Source organism: Cricetulus griseus (assembly GCF_003668045.3).
Source record: "Cricetulus griseus strain 17A/GY chromosome 1 unlocalized genomic scaffold, alternate assembly CriGri-PICRH-1.0 chr1_0, whole genome shotgun sequence".
Classification (NCBI taxonomy): domain Eukaryota; kingdom Metazoa; phylum Chordata; class Mammalia; order Rodentia; family Cricetidae; genus Cricetulus; species Cricetulus griseus.
In genome coordinates, this window is record NW_023276806.1 from 85,575,668 (window position 1) to 85,602,305 (window position 26,638).

The 26,638-nt window shown below is 43.2% G+C and overlaps 1 protein-coding gene across 1 annotated transcript in view; it reads left to right on the forward strand.

Moving 5' to 3' along the window:
* Rarres1 (retinoic acid receptor responder 1) overlaps positions 1-26,188 on the forward strand; it is a 34,875-nt gene extending 8,687 nt beyond the window's left edge. The window contains exons 2-6 of the mRNA XM_027391758.2: positions 11,458-11,523; positions 15,830-16,013; positions 21,351-21,487; positions 25,819-25,881; positions 25,959-26,188. Of these exons, the coding sequence (XP_027247559.1) occupies positions 11,458-11,523; positions 15,830-16,013; positions 21,351-21,487; positions 25,819-25,881; positions 25,959-26,108 (600 nt within the window). The 3' untranslated portion in view covers positions 26,109-26,188. The remainder of the gene's footprint in view (positions 1-11,457; positions 11,524-15,829; positions 16,014-21,350; positions 21,488-25,818; positions 25,882-25,958) is intronic.
* The last annotated feature ends 450 nt before the right edge of the window (positions 26,189-26,638 follow it).

A 26,638-nucleotide genomic window follows, 5' to 3' on the forward strand; every position in this document is an offset into this window, starting at 1 on the left:
CTGCCTCTGCCTCTGCCTCTGCCTCTGCCTCTGCCTCTGATTAAAGGTATGCCACATCACGCCTAGCCTAAATCCCATTTGAAAGTCTCTGGAATAGACTTTCCAATTCTCCAACACCTCCAGTTAGTGCAGCCTCTCCTAGCAGCAGCTTGGAGAGTACTGGTGTGAAAGATTAACAAACTGAGATAAATGTATTTGATTATCCTGACTCACTAACTGTGAGAAGCAAAGGACTGGGTGACTCTACATAAAACATGACAATTTGTGGAGGAAAAAAAAGTAAAGAAAATAATGATTCTGTCTGGCTGCTTCTAGCATCCCTAGAGAAATTAACAAAAGAAAAGAATGAGCTCTGTGATAAAATTAACCAACGTCTAGCATCTCAGGATACAGTAACGAAGGGAAAGAATGAACTCAGTAATACAATTGCCTGGCTCCAGATGTGCATAAACAGTTTTAAAGGTCTCTAAGTGTTCCTTGGAAGAGAATCTCCAGCAGCCACAGATCTCAAGTTGTAGAAAATCAAGCCAAAGCCCTCATTATGAGATCGGCTGAATTACAAGAACTCAAATTCCAACCTCAGAGGGTGTCCAGTTAAAATAAGGCCACTTACTAGTAAGGAATGGGATCTGGTAACTTGGCATGTAGATGTATGGGAGGCCTACTGAGCAGAGAACTTTGAACCCTAAGATTCTCAAGGGTTTATCTCACCTGAAGAAGTGCCATAGCATTCCCAGTTAGCTCTCTCTGCTTGTGGATCAAGATGAAGCCCCTGCTTCAGCCCCAAGCCTGCCTGCTTGCTGCAAGGCTCCCCAGCATGAGGGCCATGGACTCTAACCTGATGATGAATGGATAAAGATTCACGGGACTAGGTTCAAAATAGATTAAATATAATTGATTTCAGGGAGAAGTCACTTACACAAGAAGCAGATGGCTGCTGCAGGTTCCCACGCTAAGGATCCACTCAGGCTGCTCCCTGTGACCCATCTGGATGCTAGAGGGAGACACACCTGCTAGGACCCCAGACCTAACACACACTCCCCATCATGTCCTCATCTGTGAACATGCCTAAATAGATGTGGTCAGTGCTACAGGTGCTAGCGGGGTAGATATCTCACTATACTAAGCCTCTGGAACCATGAGCTCAAAATTAAATTCTTTGCTTTATAAATTGTCTTGGTCATGGTACTTTGTCATAGCAATAGAAAAATAAGACACCTACACATAGCTACACATAGTTCCATGGGCAAGTGCCTCCTTACAATATGGCAAGGTACTTACCCATGTAACAAGAAGCCAGAAGTAAATTTTCTTTAAAAATTATTTTATTTCAGACTTCTTTTTCCAAACATCTCTTCTTGGAAAATAGCCCATACTAGACTTACAGTCCATCAGCAGCTGCTAAAGCAGAAGGTAGACTGGCCACGTTGGTTTCTGAAGTATCATAGCTTGATTCTTCAGGGACTCTGGGTGTTTACCTTGACCACACTTTGAAATAACTCCTCTAGATCATTGACCCTGATGGTGCCTTCACATTAGTACTGAATGAACTACTTGTCACTTCTTACCCTTCAGAACTTCTTCTGTGCTGGCACCCAGCAGCTGGAAAGAACTTCACATAGTGCAACCAGGACCAGCAGCATCGTATCAGCTGGAATTTGTTAAAATGCAAGTTCTCAGACCCCACCCCAGACTGAATGGATTAATACATGGTGGGTGGGCCTAACACACAGTGTTTTAGCAAGTCCCGTTAGGGCATTCTGGTGAACACCCACAATACCAGAATAAAGTCCTTAGAAGAGACCTCCTCTAACCTGGCCCCTGCCCGGCACTGTGACATCAATCCCCGAGTCTACCCTGTGCTGATGCGCTAACTCTCCAGCTGGGCTGCTCCTGTGCACTGGGCCACACTCTGCCCTGTCTGGAGCAGTTTTTCTGTCTCTTGCTTATCTTGTTCCTAATGATTTCTGGCACTTCCTACACCTACCCTGAGCCATGCTTCCATTCACAATTCGTCCATTAGGATTCCTCCTACAGTCTCAGAGCATCTTTAGGTCCAAGCTGTTAGGGACTGTATCATCTCTTCCCAAAGGGATCTGTTTTAGTCCTAACCCAGCTTGAGAATGTTCCCTTACTGTAAGGAGAGTCTCAGAAGATGCAATCGAGGGACAGTGAGGTTATACTGTATTAGCTGGGCCTTAAATCCAGTGACTGCTGTCCTTATAAAAGGGTCATGAGAAGGTACAGATAGAGGAAAGAACACGATTTCAGGGCAGAGCTAGAGGCTGTAGTGATGCAGTTGCAAGCCAGTGATGCCAGGGAATGGGATCCACCACCTGGAGCCAGGAAAAGGCAAAGGTGGATTCTACCAGCAGTCTTAAATGGAGCTGGTCCTGCTGACTGCTTGACCCTGGACTTCCAGCCTACAGAACTGTGAGAGAAAAACTGCCCATTGTTTTTAGTCACCCTGTTTGTGGTCCTTTGCTATGAAACCCAGGCAAACTAACACACAGGCCCTCCTTAGCTACTGTCTCCCAGCACAAGGCCCACCTCAGGCCAAGGATTCATTCTGCCTCTCCCTCGTGCATACACACCAGCAGCAGACCTGCTGTCAGCCTTTTCTTGGAAGGGGCTGCTGGGATCTGCTTTTTCAACTTCTGTGCTTGCAGTCTTGGGAAGATGATAGGTTCTGGATAGGTCACATGTTACAATTGATGGCTCTTGACTGGACAATTCTTTCTTCTGGGACAAGTTTCCTGTTTCTTCATTTATAAAATGGCAATAATGAAATATCTATCTCAAGGCTTTGTGATATAAGTTCCTACACAGGATCTGTGTGAAGTCAGTAGAGGCATAGAATGAGAGAGTGATATAATATATATATATATATATATATATATATATATATATATATATATATATGGAAAGACAGACAGATGAACCTGGTTGATTGTAGTAGGTACAGATATAAATTAACTCCCTTCCAGTGGCTTACAGGGTGCTTTTGTACTTAAGTACTAAGTAAACACATTGTATTGATTTGATAAGGATCTGAGGAACATTTCTCTTACAAAAAAAAAAAAAAAGATCAGTGTAGGGTGATTGTTTTGGACAGCTGTCTTCAGGACTGTGAACGGAGCCAGCCGAACAGTCCCAGGTCCGATACTGAGTGGGGGTGTGTGGACTAGGGAAATCTAATTACCCAATGGCACTAATGATGAGACAGGAAACACCATATCATCTCAGGAGGGCTCCCAGCTGATGCCAAGAAGCCATGTTTATTGAGAAATCCATTTAAATAGTCTTCCAAGGGCAGGGGCAGCATCATGAAGCATCTATTATGATGTATGTAGCTAATATCAAGTGATTCTATTAATTCAAGCATTACCTAAACAGTTCCTAGTCACATAGACAGAGTTCTCAACTCAGGTGTGGGCCTACTCAATGCTTAGGCCCATAGAGGTACAAGCTAGGAGGCATTCTACGCTGAGGCCATGGTATACAATAGCAGACTTGCTCGCATTAGCAATACCATTGTAGGCCAGAGCTCCAGGATGCTCCTGTTTACTGAAACCTGGAGGCTGGACCTTAAGACATTCCATAATGGAACTTTCTTGGTCCCCAACAGGTGATGAATCTAGTTCTTTGCAGGCACCCCACTGTATGCTTTCTCAAACAGAATTTTGAAAGTAGCCCCCAACCCTCCCAAAGGACTGCAAGTCAAGCCCAACAAAGTCAAGATGCTGAGCAATTCACAGAAGCCAGAAGGAAAGTACAGCCAGGAAGGGCAGACACAACTCTTCTCATGGCCACTGGGGAGCAGGAACTAAGGGATCTACAAACTAAATGCATAAAGCCCAGACTCAGTATAAACTCTGAACCACTGGTGGTCCACATTGTAAAGCATTACCTTCTAGGCTGTAGCACATAAACACTCCTTTCACACAGAATTAATTATGGAAGAAGTCTGCAGTAGCAAGCTACTAATTCCTTTGTGTTATAGTCACATGACCACTTGCTTTGTTTGCCTTTTCTTAGCAAAGAACTTTATTCTGGAAAACATGGGATAATGCACTCCACCTCTGGCTGTGTTTAAGAAAGTGGCACGGCATTCTCATGTGTTTTGCAGATGGTCAGTTTGGGTGGCATGGGATGTGTTAGATCCTCAGATCTTCCCTGCAGCCTACTCCCTGTGGTGGTAAAGCTGGGGCTGGCTTGCCTCTACACAGTGTTGGATCCGGCTCTTTTAAAATGAATTGAATGTTCTCAGTTTTTTACATCACCCATGGGGAAGCCTATTGTGCAAGATGCAGAGAGACTGAATGGTGGGCTAGAGGGGGTCCAGCTGACCATGAGGGGCTATCCCAGGACCTGGGAATTGGGCTTGATTCAAAACTTTGCATTGTGTTTACCACGTCCTGGGATCTAATCACTCTAATAATGAGAAAACTAGTGAAAATGTAAACCTAAGCCATGGGGTGGGGCACCTGTACCAAGTCACTTTGGGTTGGATTCATGTTGTTAATGCTTTTGTGTCTTTTTAAAGGCCTGTCAGTAAATTTGTTTAGGAAAGGTATGGTGATGGGGTACTAAAGAAGCAACTTTCTGGTTCAAGGTTCATAGTTACTTTCCTTAGTGGTGAGGGAGAAACTGCTCCCACTGGTAGCAATTTCCAAATGTAAGCTGCATATTCTATTTGTAGCCATTTTAAAAAGGAAATTATATTGGTTTGTGTACAAATCAAGGTTTTTAGGATTAGTCCATGTTGCCATGTTTGTGCCTACTTCATTCCCTAGGATTCCTGTATAATACTCCATGAAGGCATCCCCACAGTAGGTGCTCGCTAACACCTGCATCCCACATCATGCCTCAGTGAACACACTCATGAGTCAGTCCCTCATCAGCCTGCTCACAGGCTGATGGATTCTTTGAGATATCCAGAGCAGAGTTTCTAGACTGGAGAATGCCCATACAGATTTGGTTTGATTAATTATGAAGATTGCCAACAGCCAGGCTGTACCAGGCTAGCCTCCCACCAGCCAGGCAAGGCAGTGGTAACCCCAAGTCATGACCTGCAACAGATCCCATCTATCTTCCCATTGCCAGTAGTCTAGAAGCTGTATCGTGACAACTCGATGTTTCTTTACTTTGCATTTCTTCTGCTCATTCAAACAGGCCTTCAGTGCTGCCTTAGCATAAACTCATGGAGAGTGTTTACAAGGCTCCTGCACTGGCCCAGCCTGATGTCTGCTGTTCTGCATGCATGAGCATCTCAGATGACCTTTCATGATCGCATGTTGTCTCAATGTAAAATATGTTTCTGGTGTTGAATTGTGGCCACTCATCAGTTAACCTTGGAAATGCAAGCTAAGAACTACACTGTTAGGCCGTCTGTCTTTGAATAAACATCAGAGTGTGTCATCACACAAAGCTAGGTAGTACTGTCACCCAGTGTGGCTCATTAATGCAACCAAGAGATGCATGAAGACAAACTGTGTGCAGCTGCTGCCAACCTAGCACATCACTGTGTTCCGCCACAAACTTCTTTTTATAAGTAGAATACACTCTAAAATGATGAAATCACAACAGACCCATAACCTAAAACATGGTAATTTATTATTAAGGGCCACACATTATATGTAATTTGATAGGCTACACTTTCAAGATTTTAAAATTTGTGTGTACTTACCTGTATGCATGAGTGCCTGTGTGCCTCTGTGTGTGTGTGTGTGTGTGTGTGTGTGTGTGTGTGTGTGTGTGTGTGTCCAAGTACCCATTGAAACCAGAAGAGAGCATCAGAACTTCTGGAGATGGAGTTCCAGGTGCTGTGAGCCAGCTGATATGACTGCTAGCAATAGAACTCAAGTCCTCTGAAACAGCAGCCAGTGCTCTTAACCATGAAGCTATTTCCCAAGCTCCTTGCGCTACATGTTTTTATACAACTGACAGAGTAGCAGAATAATTTTACAGACCCACATATATGTGGCCCATGGTTGACCAAATATCACTGTGCATAACCTTTTGTACCTTCTTTTTAAAAGTTTAGATTTACTTATTTGTGTGCATGTCTGTGTACTACATGCGTGCCTGATGCACACACAAGTCATAAGAGATTGTCAGAGCCCCTGGAGCTGGAGTTAAGGATAGTTGTAAACCATGTAGGTGCTAGGAATTGAACCTGAATCCTCTGTAAGAGCAGCCAGTGTTCTTAATCATGAAACCATCTCTCCAACAGCCCTTGTGTGCCTTCTAATGGGACTTGTATCAGCCCAGCATGCACTTCTGTCCACATTTGTGGTCCCTGCCTTGGCTCAAGCCCCTCCCCACTGGTATCCCCTTAGGAAACCTCCTGCACTCTCTGAGTTCTGTCCCATCCTCCCCCCTTGCCATGGGTATCCCTCTCTGCTCTCCCACCAGAGACCTTCTTAAAGTGCCCCACTCCATAGTCATTGGGGCAGCCCTCGCCCACCTGGTCAACTGCTTGGGCACTGACTAGATTTTTCTGTCCTCCAGTTCTCCTGGCTACTCCTTAGACCTTTTTGTTATAATAAAACATGTAGGAACTTTGGCAGATTCCAGGGCAGGTGAGGGTCAAACATGCCAGGCAGACAGAGCTTAAGTGAGAAGTTTTATTAGAAAGGGAAGGGAGGGGGGAAGGAAAGAGAAAAGAGGTAAAGAGATACAGAGACAGAGAGAGGTCAGAAGAGCAGAGGGAGACAGGAAAAGTTCTGTCTACCCCTTTAAGGGAACAGCTGGAAAGAGAGATGAAGTGGGTGGGAGTTTTTCTTTTTAAAGGGTCCTTTGCAGTATGCAGACTACGTAGTGATATAGTAGCCATGGAACCCTGGGCTGACCGGATACTGCCTGAGTGCATTCTGCCAGGTGACAGGGGACAGGTCAGCATAACGCCTGAATCGTTCCACCTTTAGCCTTCTCCTCCCTCTGTATGAGAACAGACACTCCCCTCCAGTTCCTCACCAATCTTCAGAGTTGAACTCAAATGTCTCCTCCAGTTCTCTAGATTGGATCTGTTAGCCTTTCAAAGTTCATAAGTCAACTCTAATCAGACAATCATGTCTACAGTGTTATATAAATGAGTCCTTTTTGCTCTAGGCTATCTAAGGGTAAACAATGATATGGTTTTGCCTGGATTCCCCGCACCTAGCACAGGGTTTGGGATAAGACAGAGTTCTGTAATCCTGGAGCCAGTGCCTGGGAAGAGCAAAGGCTGCCTGCCAATGGAAGCTGACCTGGCCTTGTGCGGCTTATCTCACATGGGCCAGCAAAGCAGCTTGTGACTCGGGGTAAGGAAGAGGGAGAGGCTTTGGGGAGATTAGATAAGAGTGACAGCCTTGATACACGATAAAGGACAACTAAAAAGTACTAAAATTCTATTTGAGATGAAAAGCAGAGGCTTTCAAGGGTGCCTAGTTAAAATAAGCTGATCCAATCAGCTAAGAAAGAAACACTTCAGAGAGGGACTGGCTCCGCTTATGGAGGGAGCAAGCAAAAGCACCTTGTCCCAAGTACTGCCATTTTGACTTCAGACCTCATTTTATCTACTAGGTGAAGGTTCCCAAGCCCTGGAGGAACTGAGAACTTTCCAACGGCTGTCCAACCTCCTCCTTAAACAATAGTAACAGTCTGTTATTCCCCTAGTCCTCTAAGACATTATGACTGTTCCTAACAAAAGAAAGAACAAATGAATCTGAAAAGCTTCCATTCTGCGTCTGTTGATAATGATGGAACACACAAGCAAAGTCCCTGGTCTGTGATTCCTGATTGGGGACATTATTAATTGTAACTTGGCAACGAATGTTTATGATTTTCATGCTTACAACCCCCACTTCTGACCCTGCTCGGGATTGCCAGGAAAAGCAAGACTCCTAAGTCTTTGTCCTGCAGAACCTTACCTATCAGCCACCCTGCTTATGTGGTAATTTATTAAAGCCCTTGGAACCCCTAAATGTTGTCTCTCTCCTTCCTTGTGGTGCACGACAGACTGGGTGTGACATTTGGAGCCTTGATGAACCTGGCCATGATTATAACTTCCCCTTTCCTGCCAAAGAATAGTTTAGCTTCATGTGTTTCCAAAAATCTGGTAATTCAAATACTATCTTATGGTCTCCTATTGACTTTAATCCTGACTCTCCAAGGTAGAAACAGGTGGATCTCTGTGAGTTTTAAATAGTGAGTTCTAGGCTAGCCAAGGCTACAAGTGAGATCCCATCTCAAGCAAACAACAAACAAATGTGCAGTATTATTTAAGAATAAGGAAGACCCTCAAGAGTGCTTCTGTCTGGCAAATCGGCAGCCCCGATCTATTGTTGACATGAAGAGATGTCCCTCTTGTCTTTTCTCTTTCTGTGTGTCATCCCTGGAGGATCTCATCCATTTCCACATTTCAACCATCTCTGTTAAGTCCTCCTGCATACTTCAGATGCTTCTGTTCTGGCTTGGCTCCCTCCCCACTCCTCTTCTCTTACAGGGCTTACCCCATCTCTGCCCCCCCCCCATCTGGAAACCTGAGGGAAGTTCTGGCTCCCACAGATACAACTGCACTTGGGAACTACTGCACCCAGGGGACATGCCGGGCCCAGGGCCAGATCCTCAAGGTCACATGTGAAGAGCAGGGGCCAGAGCCAGGGCAGCAACTATAAAAGCCTAGAATCTGTGGGTAAAGAGGGTTGCCTTTTGTGTGCTCTGACCACCACCCCCATATGTTAACTCCTACCCTTTGTTTCACATTTTTGTCTAAGCTAACAGTGGCTCCAGAGTTAGTTCAAGGAGGGTGAGATGCTTAGTGAGTATAAGTGCTTGCCGCTGTTAATCCAACTAGGTGAAAATAAGGCCACTATCACAGTTTTTTAGCCAAATTTAAAGCAAGCTTTATTAAATACTGGCCAAGACCATGGATACTGACCAGATGTATACCCAGGATTCCAAGAGTGTAACTCCAAATTACATTAGGCAAGGGCTTGTAAAGGCAAAACCCACAAGGCTACATACTTCCTGCCTTCATCCAGTCAGACACAAGCATATGTCCTGATGTATTTTCTGCCTAAGTACCTCCTGCTTTTGTGTGATCAAATGCAGCTGGTGCAACCAAGATGTTTACAGGAGTGGAAACAAGCAGGCTTGTATTTTACATGAGCAGCCCCAGCATTCCAGGAAGTTATCTATCCTTGGGCAAGCAGGGCTTACAGGTTAGATGTATTTTTGTTTTTATAGATCTCTTAAGCACAATAATTTAAAGTTAAGATGTAACTTTAGCCATCACACCACCAGACCTGACTGACCCACATGGAAGAAGTAGAGAGCCATCTCTTGCAAGTTGTCCCCTGACCTACACACACACACACACACACACACACACACACACACACACACACACACACACACACAAAAGAAAGGCTGACTAGGGTAGTCTTATCTATCTTTTAGCTCCCAGAGACTGGTATAAGAAGTGGAAAGAGGAAGCGGGTGAACAGACAGACTTCTGTGTACCTTTGGTAACATGTTGGAAGCTTAAAATAAACTCTAGACAAACACCATTCTCTTCCAGAAACAGCCATACATTTTCATATTTAAATATTTTCTACATAAATAATTGCCACGCACTCCTATCTTTTATCCAGTTTTAATAGTAGGAATGGTAGATAAAATAGCCATGTTTAGTCATTGTGTCCTTGAGCCAAAATTCAAAGAAAATTCAAGTTTATAAAATTCCATTTAATCAGGCTTATTTGAAGTAACTTTAGCTCTGTGAAGTACAAAGGTCCCCTTTTTTCTAAATAACTTACCTTTTATTGAATGATCATTTTGATATGTTTTTAAAATAGTGGCAAATAATATAAAATTCCAGATAATTTAAGTTTACTTCAAAAATATGTGCTAGAATCAGTTCAGAAGTTTAAAACATCCAAATATGCTTATGAAAAGCTTAGAAAGTCTGTCTGCTTGTGAAAACTACAAATGTGTCAATCAGCTTTTTGTTATAGGAAATGCCCAAGACAGTCAACTCTGAAAGGGAAAAGTTTTATTTTTGACTCACAGTTTCAGAGTTTCAGTCCATGACAGCTCCATCTCACTGTGTCTAGGCCTTTAGTGAGAAAGCATATCACAGTTGGGAATGTGTGACTGAGCAAAACTGTCCTCTGCGTGCCAGGAAGGAAAAGAGAGAAGAAACCATACATGGTTTTGCCATGGCATGTTTCAGGCCTACAGATCTATCACTGGACCCTGCCTCTTAACGACCCACCTTTCACAATGGCACCTCAGGGGACCAAGCCTTTTTTAGCACAGGATCTTTTTTTTTTTTTTTTTTTTTTTTTCTTTTCAAGCCCAGGATCTTTAAGGAACACTTACTATTGAGACTACACCAGGGAGCATAAGACCTGTGGACGCCTTCATTGTTTCTGCCTGTAGGTCATCTGCAGATCTAGAGGTGGCTGCCACCTTACTGTCTGTCCTTCAGCCCTCGGCTCGGAGACTGCACTATCTCAGGCATCTCCGTTGACCACTATTCTCTCTTCATGCTCTCACCTGAAAACCCATTATTCATTTGCTGCCTGTATTCCATTTGACCAATAGTGACACAAAGAAGACTTTATTTGACCTCTTGTTTATATTGCCTGGGTGCCCAGATCAGGGCCAGGGGTAGGGTGCACAGCACCTAAGGGATAACAGAACTGATGTCGATAACAGAAACACACCTGTTTCTCATTGGATGACTATTCTAAAAGTCAACTTCCACTCTGGATTCTCATATCCCTTTCCCAGCTCTGTCTCTGTGAGTGGATCTCAAACCATTAGCAGAGCAGTGCAATCATCAAAGCCTGAGATGATCTCTCCTTTTGAAGAATCTCTTAAGCACAATAATTTAAAGTTAAAATGTAACTTTAGCCATCACACCACCAGACCTGACTGACCCACATGGAAGAAGGAGAGAGCATATATACAGCAGCTCCACTGACATACCACAGTGCCCCCAAGAACATGATGCTGGTAATATTTTTAAAAGTTGTATTCATATGGGTGTTTCACCTGCATGTATATGTGTGCACTATATCATGTCTGGTGCCCTTAGAGATCAGAAGAGGGTACTGGATCCCCTGTACTGGAGTAACAGGCAGTTGGGAGCCACAATGCAGGTCCTGGAAATTGAACCTGGGTCCCCTGAAAGAGGAGAAATTGCTCTTAAGCACGAGTCATTTCTCCAGCCTCAAGAACATGGTTTATTTTATTTTATTTTGAAACATTGTCTCCCTATGTAGACCCGGCTGTGCTGCAACTCACTCTGTAGAGCAGGCTGGCCTCAGACCCACAGAATTCATCTGCCTCTGCCTCTGCCTCCTGAGTGCTGGGATTAAAGGCGTACACCACTATAACCCAGCAAGAGTATGGCTCTTGATATGGAAATGCTTGTGATGCTTCCACTGTATTTCTGTATTTCAGGTTGACCCCCAAGAGGGATGTGAAGTGAACTTGGTGTTTAGCACAGAGCGCTACAACCCGGAGGAGGTAAGCTGCCCTAATTAGTGGTGTAGCCTATTAGCAACGTCTATAAATACAGCCTTTAATGGGAAAATGGAGAATCTTAATAGGAGAACGAGTACCCACCACTGGCAGGCGGTAAGTGATGTGCCCTCAGGACAGTAGGAAAATAGCTTTTGAGTATGGTGTGAGAGGACAGGGTCTGGAGGAACTAGAATCTAGCCTGCCTGTAAGGCAGGAAGGATGTGGGGACTCCATTGAGGAATTACTTTTACAGTTACGGTGATTTTTTTTCTTAAGTCACTATGTTCAATTTTCATTTAAAATATTTTAATTTATTCCTTGAAAGTTCCATACATGTATGTGATGTGTTTTGATCTTCTCCACCCTCTAGTGCCTTTCTCCAATTCCCTCAACACCCACCAACCTATCTCCCTCCAGACTTCATGTTCCTTATTTTTACTATTGTAATTATTATTATTGGCACACAGAGTCTAAGTAGTGCTGACCACATACAGATGTGTGGGGGGTGTCACTTGGGCACAGGTAACCTACCAATGGCCACATCACCAGAGAAAAGTGAGTCTGCCTCCTCCAGCAGCAATCAGTTGCCAATAACTCCTCAGCTAGGCGTGGGGTCTTGGCAGGCCTTCCCCATTGCATGTGAGAATTTGACCGGCTTGACCCTGTGTGGGTCGTGAGTTGAGTCGATGCGTGCATCAGCTTTGTCATGGAAGGCAGCCTTTAACAAATGTTTTATGTGTATGAATGTTTTGCATGCATGCATGTATATGCCTGGTGCTCTTGGAGGCTAGAAGAAGACATTAGACTCCCCTAAAACTGGAGTTTCAGACAGTCATGCCATGTGAGTGCAGAGAATCAGAGCTGGGTCCTCTGAAAGAGCAGCCTGTGCTCTAATATTGCACACCTCTCTAGGACAAAGACCTTTGAATAGCTTTCATCCTCACCCTCTGGCTCTCACATTATTTCTGCGCACTCTTCTTTGATGTCTCCTGAGCCTTGGATGGGGAGGGTGACATAGATGTCCTATCTACTCATCTGTGGCTGAGCACTCACAGTCACTTATTCTCAGCACTCTGACCGGACATGAGACTCCATGCAAAAAGAAGCTTCCCTGACCAAAGCTGACAGTAACACAAATCTATAGGTATAAACATAACTAGTTACGAAGGCAGTATGACAATGTGACCATTTATCAAAACAGCATTCCAGGGCCTGTGATTTTTCTGTCATGAGCTTTTAACAAGGCTTATAGTACCAGGCATCATGAAATCACTCTCGGGGAGCAGACCTCAGGTTTTAGCAGAAGCTGATTGGTTACCTCTGTAAGCATCCGGTCACTATTTCACCAGTGGGCACAGCTTTGTTGGCAGGTCAGTGTTGTAGCTTGCAGGGTCCCATGCTCAATTAGGCTGTCCACTGCTCCCCCACCCCTCCAGCAGCTTGCAGAACACCTCCCAGTACTATGAAACCAGCCAGCAGGGAGAGCTTCTTGGTCAGTTTGAGACTGGCCTCCTGATGTCCTGCAATCATGGTTGAAGTCTTCAGTAATAGGATCCTAATATCCACTTAACATGTTTTGAGTACCTCTGGAGCCTCCCTGACCAGTGACTTGCAGGGAGGTTTCTTATGTTCAACTCTTAAATTTTCTTTAAATAACCCATTTCCTCTGGGAGATGGTGTTTGAGGGCCATTTCATGATGTGTAATTCCTGTCTTGTGAAGGCAGCCATTTCAGACTGGCAGGTGTACAGTTCTGGGAAGTTATTTGTGAGCCTCTTTGCATATAATTTCCAGTTGTGCAATCTCTGACATGTAAATGAGGGTCATGCAAATTAGAGAAATTCTGACTGATCACGTCTATTCTATCAAAGGCTCTGGTCACAGATATCGGGCTGCAGAGCTCTGTGGCAAAAGTTTGGAATTTTTGGACAATGCTTAGGGACCCCTTTTCTTATCTCTCATTAATGACTTCAACAATTACTGGTATCATAGGTCTTCCTTTAAAACCGTCCACATACCTGTCATTTCCCTCTTTCACAGCTCTCTTGGGTGTCCCTCCTCGCACTTCATAGTCCTTAGAATGACTCACTGTGAAATGCCAATATGTTCTTTTTCCTGTCAGCTGGTGACATTTCTACTTGGCAGGCTGGCACAGCATGAGGCCAATTCCGTATCAGGTTAGAGAACCACTTATACAGAGGCATTGCATAAAACCCTGAGCTGTGCCTGTGCATGCTACAGGCACTGTCTGCCTCCCTGCAGTTCCCACCATGCAGCTCATGATTTGCTGGGTTGTCTTCTATGTGGAAATTAGAAGCAGATGAATGTCCTTGTGTGGAATCAGACTGAGAGGCGACAACCAGAACATGGGTGGCAAGGCCAGCCCATATTGTCAGCAATGGTGGTCTGAGCCTCAGAAACCTGGGAATTGCAGGCTGTTATGCCCCACATCAAAGTGTCACACAGGGAGTCAGAGCTTCAGAGGAGAAGGCATGGCATCCCTCACCCAGTGCATGGCATCCCCCAACTCAGTGCCTCTGGAAGAAAGCTCACCAGGGTTCAGAAGCAAGTTCTAGCACAATACATGCAGACTTTGCTTATTAACCATAGAGTTAATTTTTCTGAAAGGATTAGGAAGATGCCTTTGATTTCTGGCTTTGCAAATTGGAAGCATTAAAGCTGAATGCTAATGATGACTGGGTTTTCCTCTGGATTTGATGGCCCATACTCTGAGTGCAGCTAGCTAACTGGAGTGAAGGTCAGACTTTCATCTTCACAGCACTGCTTCCACAAAGCTGTCTGATGGGAGGTACACAGAGGGGACATAAATACCCAGCTCTCTTCCTCTTCCCTGGAAATGGTTGACATCAAAAGAGGGTGGAGTGGGGTGTGCTTCTCTGATAGGAGTTTAAAGAGCCTTTCAGTTTTTCTATGCTGCACCAATCATTAGCATGCTAGCTAAATGCAGTCCAGAAACTCCTCCTCCCATACACAATAGACACTCCTAGAAAAAAGTTGCCCAATGGAAAGCTTGTTTCAGTTTGTTGAACTAGTTCTAGAAGTGGGCTTATTTTGAAGACAGAACTTTGATGATAATTTCTTTCACTGTGGACCTTTCGAGTTTATTTCTGGTTCTTGCCTCAAAACCAGGATGCTATTTACATCACTAAGAAGAAATGAAGGCTATTGCTTCAACTCTTTCACCAGCCATGTTTTGATAGAACATCCTGACTAGGAGCCTATGGCTTGGTTTGGGTGCAGCTGAGGCTAGTGACTGTGAACCCGTTCCATGTCTAATGCTGATGGTGTGAGCATGTGCATTTTTCTGGGGATAGGTCCTTGGCTTTAATGGTCAAGCTAAAGAACTTTGACCAAAATGGGGAACATTCACTATCCAAGAAGTCTTTGGATTTGAAACAAGTGAGGGTGGTCACAGAATCCACAGTCTGAGTGCAAGAATGGCTGAATTTGTCCTATCTGGATGATTGGGGTGTTTAATTTGGAAGAGATCTCAGAATGGGGAGGCAGAATTATTATAGCCTGGGTTAGTAGCTGAGCTCAGACAGGAACCAATTTGAGTCATGCAAGCTGAAGATGTGGAGTGGGTTCCTTTTTAGATGATAGCATTTTGGTCTACAGGAAAGGAGCTAATTCATGCCTGTACATGCTGGTATTTTTGTCAATAGGAACCAGCCTCAACTTCTGATTCTAGTTAATAATCATAATGTCCAAGTACCATTGTGTTAGTTCCAGATAGAGTGAACTAGCCACTATCCTCTAAGTGTGAGCCAAGAATGGCTCAACAGATAGCAATGCAATTTCTTTGCAAGAGGCTCGGCATTATTATGTAAAGACAAAGTCAGAAGGCAAAAAGCTGAAATGACAGAAAAATTAAAGGACTACTGCATTGCTGTGTCCTAGTTTCTTTTCTGTTGTGCTAAAATACTGAGAAAAGCAACAAGAGAAAAGGGATTTGCCTGTCTCTGGGTTCAAGGGCATGGTCCATCACAGTGGGAAGTCCTTCACAGTGGGAGTCACTCTACATCTACAATCAGAAAACAGGGATGATGACTATGTGGCCTTCTCAATTCCCTTTCTCCACTTACACAATCCAGGCTCACAGACACCCACAACAGGTAGACTGAATAATACAACCAAGATAACCCACCTTAAGCCATGAGCACAAAAGTCACCTCTGTTGATGCCAGCCTGCCACACTAGATGGATTATCAGTCTGTGTGTTTGTGAGAATTGCAGTGGGCATAGTTGATAAGGAACCTTCTTGGGTAACTTCAAAACTTTTATTTCAGGAAGACGAAGAACATCTGGGCAAATGTTCTGCAAGGGTATTTTTCAAGAATCAAAAACCCAAACCAGCCATTAATGTCACCTGCATGGGGCTCACTGAGAAAATGAAGAGACAAGCAAGAGATTATCTGCTTTACAAGCAACTGAAGCAATTGAAGAATCCTCTGGACGTCATCCGCATACCTGGTATGAATCTGTAACTGGGAGCCCTATATTCGGGAATATATATATAGTTGCTAAACCTTAAAGAGATTGATATGTCTGGAGAGGCGCCAAAGTTCAGCTGTGGGTTGGGCTGTATCTCATTATTTAAGTAAGGCTCATAGGTGTCATTTTCTATTCATATCTACAGTATACTAAAGCTACCAAAAGCCAAGTCCCTTTAGTTGACCATTTATTTGTAGGGCAAAACAAAAATGAAGAGCAGAGATTAGAGTGCAGATTGCAGGAAAGTCTAGAAATTAGAGTTTTTTTGTTGCTAACCCTGGGAGGTTTAGCTAACAAGATACTCCATGTCTGTGCTCAGTCTCTCTGCCCCAGGGCTGGCTGAGTGACTGCCTCGGCCATTTTGGGCTGCTGCAGTGGGGTCATGTTTATCTCATTTCAGGTCAGTGGCTAATGGGCAGTGGAGCCGTCTCCAAGAGATGTGCCCTGCCCTTTGCAGTGACTCAGCTGGAGTGCAGCACAGCTCATTTGTCTTGGCACTCAACAGAGTGTGTGGGCGCAGTAGACATTCAGCACTTACTGGCAAATCCAATTTCCCAAACCACAGAAGTCATCTCTGGACTTGCACTTGGGCATGAGCGTGACATCTGACCACTCTGGCACTCTCCTTCCCACACTCTCTCACTTTGCTCATTGGCCCAGATACCCGGCAAGTCCTCACCAACACCTGAGAACCTCAAACTCCATTTCTCACTGCATCTGCCCCCACTTACTAAACATTTGCACTTCTAATATCATGGCCTCCAATGATTCTCACCTAAGGCTTCATTGACAAAAACCAAATCTTAAGCCAAAGAACTATGAGAATTCAGAAAATTGTTGAAGACATTCATGCTGCTTGGAAGAAGTGAATTAACTAATGACTAATATTTAAAAGTCGACAGTTGCATGGGGATCTTGTTTCCACTTTAGTTTTATAAATAGGGCTCATTTGCTCCATAAAAGAGATTTGTTTTTAATTATGTGTGTGTGTGAGTTCACATGTACACGAATGTGTGTGCACTCATGTACACATGTGAGAGCATGTGCCCATGGAGTTCAGAAGAGGGCATCGGCTCCCCAGAGCCAGAGATACAGGAGGAGGGATGCTGCTTGATGTGGGTCTTCTTCAAGAACAGTACATGCTCTTAACCGCTGACATTGGAGAGAACTTTTCCCAGGAATATTTGCCACAGTATCATTAGCTTTGGGATATTTTTCAGTAGAACCATTCAACTGAATTCTGTTCATTTACCAAGTCCTATGTACTCATAGGGGCCATTCTACAGTCTGCCTAATTATGGCTACTGTAAAACATCCAAAAGTCTTGGGGCTTTAAAGATGTAGAAAAGCATTTGCTGCACAATCAGGAGGAACAGAGTTTGGAGCCCATCACCCATATAGGAAGCCAGGCATCCCACAAACACCTGTTAATTTCAGCTCCCAAGGACACGGCACCTCTTCTGACCTCTGTATATATACCAGAACACAAACATGTGCATATACAAACACAGATACATACATGTTCTCATGTACACACAAATACAAACATAATTCAGTCGTAGTGGTGGCTCTGCTCTGACTGTAAGTTCAGCAGACACTGAGTGGTGCTGACTGTTCATGTATGCAAAGCTATCTGCTTAGGATCTAAAGGCTTGGTTTACTACACAGATACACCACAAATTAGTCTGAGTGTGACCAGAGACATTTGTGCTGAAAGTTCACAGATCTCTAAGGTGAGCTGCATTTTAATGGACTCATTGTTTCATAGTATCAAGAGGATAGTCCTGTTTCACTGAATGAGTGCAGGATAAAACTTGTTGAGGTAGTTGCCCTTAAAATAAGGCTGTGATTCAATAAATCATGTAATATGTCCTTACTTTAATCCAATTTATATTATTTGTTGAAAAATATACTTTTGTTCATTGTTACTGCCCTTTTGATCTACTTATCCAGTTTCCAATAGGAAATGACTTTTTATATATTGAGTAGCTCAAATAAGTAACACAGTGGATGCATGCAATAAATTGAATTTTTAAATTTCTAGAAACACAAACAAACCAAAGGATTGCCTTTAGATTGAGTCCAACTATGGAGACAGACTTGAAGTAGCCAGTTAAAGCCTTAGCAATTTCTAGTCAGCATTTAGTTAATCCACAGCACTGAACTTTCGTAGTTTAATTAATAAGCAAGACAATCTAATCCTTGCTCCGTATCATTTTCCCTCTTTAGTCAATCCACAAACTTCCCACAGATGAACAAAATCTAGGAGCAGAGGAAACGACCCGGGAAACTTCAAATGATCAGTAACACCCTGTGTTGCTAAGCACATGTACCCTGTCATATGTCCTTACTACTGACAGTATTTAGTGTAACTCATTCATCTTTGAGGATAATGCATTTGGCTATCACAAATCTAAAGCCACAGTAAGATAAGAAAGTGTTGGTGAGCTGCATGAAGAAAGTTTCAATGCCTGGAGGAAAAAAAAAAGTGGAGGAAATCATGTCAGAATCCTGTGACAGTAGACCAAGGCAGAGACATTCCTGTCACTATGTTTGCTTTGGAGTCCTGTATTACATGTCCTGGAACCCTAATGATTCAGCTAGCTGCTCATATCAAGGGGAAACCACAAATTCATTCATAAAGTGCTAATAATTCTTCCAGGCAGCAGAGTCTGAAACTTCTCTACAAATAACATTAATAAAGTCACAGCTCCTTGTGACCTAACATGCTCTGGCAAGATGACAACTGGGTTACAGAAGTAAGCTTGAGAAGTCAACGGAGTACCGCAGGGCTCAGTTCGAAGTGGGAAGGTGCTTGGATGTCAACCGAAGAGAACAATGAGACCAAAGCCTTAGAGGAATCTGTAACAGTGGATGATGACACAGCAGCAAACCAAGGCCTTTCAGCTTTACTCTCAACAAGTTTTCTTCTAAAAGCACTTGCCAAGCGCCAGACCCCCAGTGCACCCATTATATCTAATGTCTTCTTGCTTTCTACAAAACAGCCACTGCAGTGAGACAGTTTACCTTCTGCTTTATTTAACATGAGCCAATTTCACTTATTTTTATTTCCATGTGGGGTGAAGGGTGGTGGGACATACACACAGAGGTTAGCGTTGTGAAGTCGTTTTCTCCTTCCCCCTTTATATGGGGCCCAAGGATTCAATTCAGGTCTTCTGGCTTGCATGGCAAGTTCTCCCCCTATTCCCATGCCCAACCCATTGCTTCTACAAGTTTATACCTCACCAACTTTCATCTTCCCAAACTCTCTCATCCAAGGATCTTTATTTTTTATTTTTAAAAATCTAGTTTTATGTGTGTAGGTGTTTGGCCTGCATGTCCGTCTGTCTACGCACATGTGTGCAGCACCCATGGAAGCCAGATGGCATCAGATCCCCTGGGACTAGAGTTACGCAAGGTTGTAAGCTACCATGTGGGTGCTGGGAATTGATCCAAGGTCCTCTGGAAGAATTGCCAGTGTTGTTAACTGCTGAACCATCTCTCCAACACAAGATCTTTTTCTTTATAGCCTTGATTCTGATTTCTCTAACTTCTCCCATGGTTTTGTCCATCAATATCCATCTCATCTCTCCTTCAGTATCCTTCTCATCATCTCTCCATCGGTATCCTCATCATCTCTCCATCAGTATCCTTCCTGAACTCCTGTCCACTGGTAGCTCCTGATCTTGCCCCCAGAGAGTCTGTTGACCAAGTGCTTCACAGAGCCATTGTCCCTTTCCTTCCTCACTCTTCAAACAGAGACTCTCTCCACATTGCTCAGATACAAAATTCCTAACCCATCTTCTATGCTCTGTGTAACTGAAACTTCCCCCAGTCACCCAGGACCACTCATGCCAAACACAACAGGGCTTTCTTGTTCTTTAGGGATTTTCTTAATATGTCTATAGCATTTTACATCATCCACTCCTGCAGTTTTTCTTAACCTCATACTTCATACATTTAATACAAGCCTCAATATCCCCCTCTCTCCCAACAAGGTTTGTATATTCTGCCCTTTAATTGTATTAATGTCCTAGGGTTTACTAGAACATTTTGTCATCGCCACCCCCATCTCCTAACATTTGGCAAATTGTCACATCCTATGAAGCTGACCTCCACAAATTATCTGGGACCCATTCTGCTGTCTCCAAATTCAGTCAACCACTCTTGTGGTCCTTTTCCACAGGACTACTGCAACAGTTCCTCCCAGGTCTTACATTTCAGTGTCCTCCTGTCTGTCTTGTACAGACTTAATTCAGAGTCCATGTCCACTTGGTTCTGCACACAAGAGAATTCATAGTATGATGCCATATATGCATATTCCTTCAAGACCAGTCATGGAGGCTGAGCCTGCCTGTGTCCTGCTTAGCTCACTCCTCCCCTCACAGCACTCCCACCTACAAGACTGGAATTCAAAGCCCTGAAAACAATCTCATTCCTGTGGAACCTTCCCCCAAACTCTCCAGCTAAAAAAACTATGCCCCTGCCTGCTTGTCCTTTGGCTGTCTCTAGGAATGTGTCAACTGTGCTTCTATGACACCCACAGGCCCCACAGCCATCAGGGGATAAGCTCTGAAGGTGTAGCCCAAAAGACAAGGCAACTCTGTTTTACCAACCAACAGGATGTATGCTAAAATCTACTTTACCTAAAGAATGTATCCTAATAACTACTGCACTGCTAGTGGGCCACAACAGGGGTTTGTTTCTCCACCAAACTGTACACAATGGTGATCTGTGACGGTATCCTAGAAACTATTCACTGAAGTTTGACTTTCTAAAAGCAATTAACCATTGTATCCCTATCTCTTGAAGACTCATATTGAGTGGGTTTTAAGTGTGTGTTGCATTAAAACTAACTAACTAACTAACTACATAAATAAATAAACAAACAAATAAATAAATGGTTCAAAAACAAACAGCACAGGAAAAATCCATCTAGTTTTTTCATGTGTTCAAAAATTGACCGGGAAGCTGCTTATTGGTTGGCTTTAAAGCCAGTGGTTGAAGGACACAATGGCACTGACTTTCAAGCTAAGTCAGTGGGTAAGAAGATGGGAAGTGGAATTTTCAACCAACAATGTCTAGACTCATGTTTAGTACCGTAGCTGTTGTAGCGTATGTGTATAGTGTTACAAATTGCCATTAAGTCAGTTTATAGAAAACTGAAGCATAGAATCTCCATCTTGACCTGCTGTCCAGATCAAGACACTGCTGTGAGATGATCTAGTACCACATCCCTCATTTCATTACTGAAATTTCTCAGATTTCCTCTTTAAAATGCCTTAGTACAAATGTGCTTTATTTTCTCCTTCTCAGATAGTCATGGACAGATTGATCCCTCACTGAGACCCCTCTGGGACCTGGCTTTTCTCGGCAGCTCCTATGTGATGTGGGAAAAGACAACACAGTTTCTGAACTACTACTTGATCCAGATCAGTAGCGTGAAGCAGTTGGTAAGAAGCTGAAAATTAGCTGGATCAGCGGAGTCCCAGTGGACACGGTGCTCCTGCCTTACCTTCATGGCAAGGGTTTTAATTAAATTTCATTCATTCAGCAAATATTTGAGCTACTGCAATGGCTCGGGTATTGTTTTAGGGATTGAAGAGGGAGCAGTAAACAAAACCACATTTGTTGACTTCAGTGAGACCCAGTTCTGGAAAGAAGCTAATAAACCAACGAATATGGGTCCAACAGTGGTGGGAAGTGCTACAGAGTTAAAAAGGAAGTGGGGAGGAGGAAACACAGGACCCTGATAGACAAAGTGAGGCTACTCAAAGTGAGGCTACTAGAAGTAGAGTGACATGGGGCAGAGGCCAAAAGGCCCTAAGAGCAACAGAAGGGGAGTTTAGACAGGACACTGCAGCAGCAGTTTGTTGCTCTTAGCAGGGGGAAGTTGGCAAATAGCACTGTTAGCCAGGGTGGAATTCTTCTCAAGTAAATGTGATGTAGGGAGAGCGGGGTTTTCAGAGTAAAAGCTGAGCCTAGTGTACATTAGTACTTACACTAATGAGACACATGTTCACAATTTACCCATGGGTGGATCATCAGTACCTTCTGTGGAACTTGCCAAACAGTCATTATTTTTGTTTTATTTTGTTTGTTTTTTTTTGTTTTGTTTTTTTTTTTTTTTTTTGACACAGGGTTTCTCTGTAGCTTTGAAGCCTGTCCTGGAACTCACTCTATAGACCAGGCTGGCCTTGAACTCACTGAGATTTGCCTGCCTTTGCCTCCCAAGTGTTGGGATTAAAGGCATGTGCCACCACCACCCACACAGTCAGTTTTTTTTTAATGCCAATAATAATTTGCTTTCCAAAGATCATTGAAAAAAAGACATCAAATAGAACCGAGGGTTTTTTTTTTCTCCACTGATCTTCTATAGAGTGGTTTTTTTTTTTTTTTTTTAAAAAAAATCCTAAAATTGATTGCTGCTTGGTAACCAGTCAGAGTATGGCCCCACTTGTTTTGCTATGTGTCCTTCACTCCTTCTAACAGAGCAATGGAGACAGGAAGTGTTGAAGGGCTTCTCACTTCCAAAAGCCTTCTGGGTGGGAATTATTATCTGAATACTCAAAGTTAAACTTACCTGCTAATGTGAGAGTATAAGGAGATGCAAACATATAAACTCACAGTCCCACATGAACAAGGCCCAACAGAGGAGTGAACAAAGAAAGGAAGGGCTGAAATAGAGTCATCATCCAGCCATAATTATTTCTTTAAAACTGAAGGACAAATGGCATTCCCAATACTATACACTATGCCAAGGACAGGGGAATATATCAGCTAAGAAAAAAATGGGAATAAAGACTTTCAATGTGCCCCCAGGCTTTAATATGAATTGACAAAAGTAAAACTACATATTATTCCAATCCCAATCCACCAGTGCTAAATCGTGTAGCCACTCTCATAAAATATGTACCTATTAGACCACCACTGCTATTATTCAGTTCCAGACTTTACCCCAGTTTAAGGTCTTCACTAGCCCAAGATACATTACAGAAATGACCTCACCAGCCATATCTATTCTTTTCGATCACTTATAATAATAGCATAAGCCTATTTACTTTACTAATACCACATTGGTTCTATTAGGGCTTAGTGTCTCCCTTTAGGAGATGGCGGGTTACAAAAAAAAATGGGGTTAAACAAGGTTTCCTTCCCTATGGTTTCCAGGAAGATTAAAGTTCTAAGTTATAAAAATAAAAATAATAATAATAAATCACCATCCATCTGGTATATAAGTGCTTGGCATTTATGATGATTTGAACAGATGCCAAAGAGGTTATTTCTGAATGATACTAAAAACAATGACTTCTTGGCAGGACTTGACTTGGTGAGGGCAGACTGTGAGGTGTACTGTTTACCTCTGCAGCTCTGTAACAGGCTGTGCTTTGGGTTTGGTTTCAAAGGTCTGTTTCCTGAAGGAAGCATGGGGGGGGGGGTTATAATTCAACCTACACATTTAACATGGGTAATACCTTTCTTTTTGTCACTGCTGAGGAATGCTTCACACATGAGAGGCAGGCGCTCTACCATTGAACTACATAGAGTCTAAGCCCTACTCTGTGGTTTGAGCAAAACAGTTTATTGAATGAAACTGGTGTTCTACTGTTTATGTAAAGCTCAGCCCCCCTTTTACCTAAAACTTGAAAACTACCATAATTTCATTCAAAAATGCTGCTTTGAAAGCCAGGCATGGTAGCTCTTGCTTGTAATCTCAGCACTTAGGAGGTGGAAGGTTAGGTGTTCAAGACCTGCCTCAGCTACACAGTTCCAGGCTAGTGTGGGCTACAGAAGACTCTATCTCAAAAATATACACACTAAAACTATGCTATTTCCAAAAGCAGAATAAAAAAGCACTGCCTTGAAAGGATGTCTGTAAGTAAAATCAATCTAAAAAATTTAAGACTACATTGTAAAGCCAGGCCTCAAGAAACAGTACGGGGGCAACAAAGTCCAAGACAGTCAACAGGGGTTCACTGATGAGCAACAATTTGGGAAAGGTCGGCATTTCCTTGCAAGGTAAAGACACCAAAATGAGGGCCAGGGTAAGGCCAAATGCACACCTCCAAATGAATACCAGATTGGCAGAGTTGTCCCCTTGGATCTGTGGGGGACTGGCTCAAACCTCACACCACAGTGTTTGTTTTTAAGTCCCACACATTCTCCCACATACGTTATCTCTAGGTTGCCTGTGTACAAAGTAAAGGCTATATTAACTATTGTTAAAGTCTGTTTTGTTTAGGGAATAGCAATGATAACATTACCACACATTGTATTTTCTATTAATAGTTGGTTGCACACATGGGTAACAGAGCCTACAGATCAGATGGGAAACTGATAGGAAGTGCAGGCTTCCTGGTGAATTCTAATTTTGTGGCTTGTGCCTTGGATGTTTGAACACTCCTTCGAGTACTGCCAAACTGGAGAGAAACCTACCCAATAACGCAAGAAAGTCACCATACAAGATCAGTCTGTTTCTGGTTCCTCTGCCCCTCGTGCATTGTCTACATCCCCGCCCTCACCTTCTGCCCATGTGAAAATCTCCATCCACCTGAGAAAAGCAAAGACAAAGCCTAAAGCCAAGTTCCTTTTCAGTGTCCCCTGCCCATCCATGCTTACATATTCTTTAGTAGTTTCACTAAAAACTGGTAGACTAAAGTTATACTCCAAACACTAAAGGTTTTAAAATCAATCCTATTTTTATTATTAAAGGGAAAAGTTACCTTGGTGGCACACGCCTTTAATCCTAGCACTCGGGAGGCAGAGGCAGAGGCAGGTAGATCTCTGTGAGTTTGAGGCCAGCCTGGTCTAAGGAGTGAGGTCCAGGACAGGCTCCAAAACAATACAGAGAAGCCTTGTCGAGAGAGAGAGAGAGAGAGAGAGAGAGAGAGAGAGAGAGAGAGAGAGAGAGAGAGAGAGAGTACCTTTGATATATAAAAATAAGAAATATAAAAAAGGAACTAGAAAATTGACTTACTAAAATTTGTAGTAAAGGGTGTGAGGATGAATGCTCGCCCACCAGAACATACCTAACACATTGGTTTTGACATAATGGTTATTGACATTGTGTGAGCACGTTAATGCAGCATTATGAAGGGTGTGGAGGCTGGGGTCAAACCTCAGTTTTAATCCTGTAAGACAGGAGAATCACATGAGAACCTGTATCCACTGCTGGGAGTAACATCTGGCCCATGATAGGCACTGGAGAAATGTTGTGTGTTTCTCTTGTCTGTTAGAGGGGAGCAGGGCGAACATGTCAGAAGCACACATACATCACTGATGTTGCTAGAAGATTCTCCTTATCCTCACAGACTTCAGCCTTCAACAAATACCAGAAATGCCAGACAAGAAAAGCTTTTTTTTTTTTTTTTTTTTTTTTTTTTTTTTTTTTTTTTTTTTTTTTTTTTTTTTGAGCCAGGGTTTCTCTGTGGCTTTGGAGCCTGTCCTGGAACTAGCTCTTGTAGACCAGGCTGGTCTCGAACTTACAGAGATCCATCTGCCTCTGCCTCCCGAGTGCTGGGTTTAAAGGCGTGCACCACCAACACCCGGCGATTAGACAGGAAAAGCCATAAGGACATTCAACCAGAGTTCTGTAGAACTGGTTGACAAAACCTAAACCGCATCCATGACTTCTCGAGCTTGACCTGGAACTTACGGAACACTGCCCTGGTGTTTCAGCAGAAGTTAAGTCACCACCTACAGAAACACAGGACACAGCCTAGCAAATCCTGAGCTTACAAAACCCCTGGTGTCTGTTATGCTAACTCTGTTTTCCCTCCTCTAGAAAACTAATGATGATGGCATTGACTTTGATTTCACTGTTCTACTTCATGAATTTTCAACACAGGTAAAAAAGCAACATTGTGTCCAACTGTTTTTATTTCAAGTTTTTCAAGCTATAATCTTTAGGCTTTTATTTCCTAGGAAATCATTCCCTGTAGGATCCACTTGTTCTGGTACCCTGGCAAACCATTAAAAGTACAGTACCACTGTCAAGAGCTGCAGAGCCCAGAAGAAGCCTCCGGAACTGATGAAGCGTCAGCCATGGCACCAACAGAGCTCAGTAATTTCTAAAGAGAAAAAGACTTGCTTCTACTGTACTCCAAACAAGACGACTCCACTGGCTTACTTCATCACTGCTGTATAAAAGCAAAGGTCCGGGCATCCTAGCACTGAGGCAGCCCTGTGGTTACAGGCAAATGTGTCCCACCTGATTGGCCTTGGTGTTTAACTCTGAGAGTAGGTGCCTGTCTATCTTCTCAGAGCTTATAGTCAGAGCAAATCGCTGAGGGTTGGGCAGGTGGATGAACAATTGCTTTGGGGGAAAGGTTTCATCTCTGAATTTGTGTTTTTCATCATTTTGGACATGAGCTATTTTATGTTGCTAAATCATTCCTAATTATGTCAACAACAAGCATTTTTTTTTTCAATGAAAGCAAATTGCATGGGAATATTAACTGCTAATTTCAGGCAAGCATTCCCTTTTAACTTTCAAATAAAAGTTTGTATTTCTAAATAATAAAGTGTGTTTGCAAGCTTCTGTATGCACTGAAAAAATTAGGCTAACCTAGAACTATGTCGACTCCCAATACTGCCTGATTCGA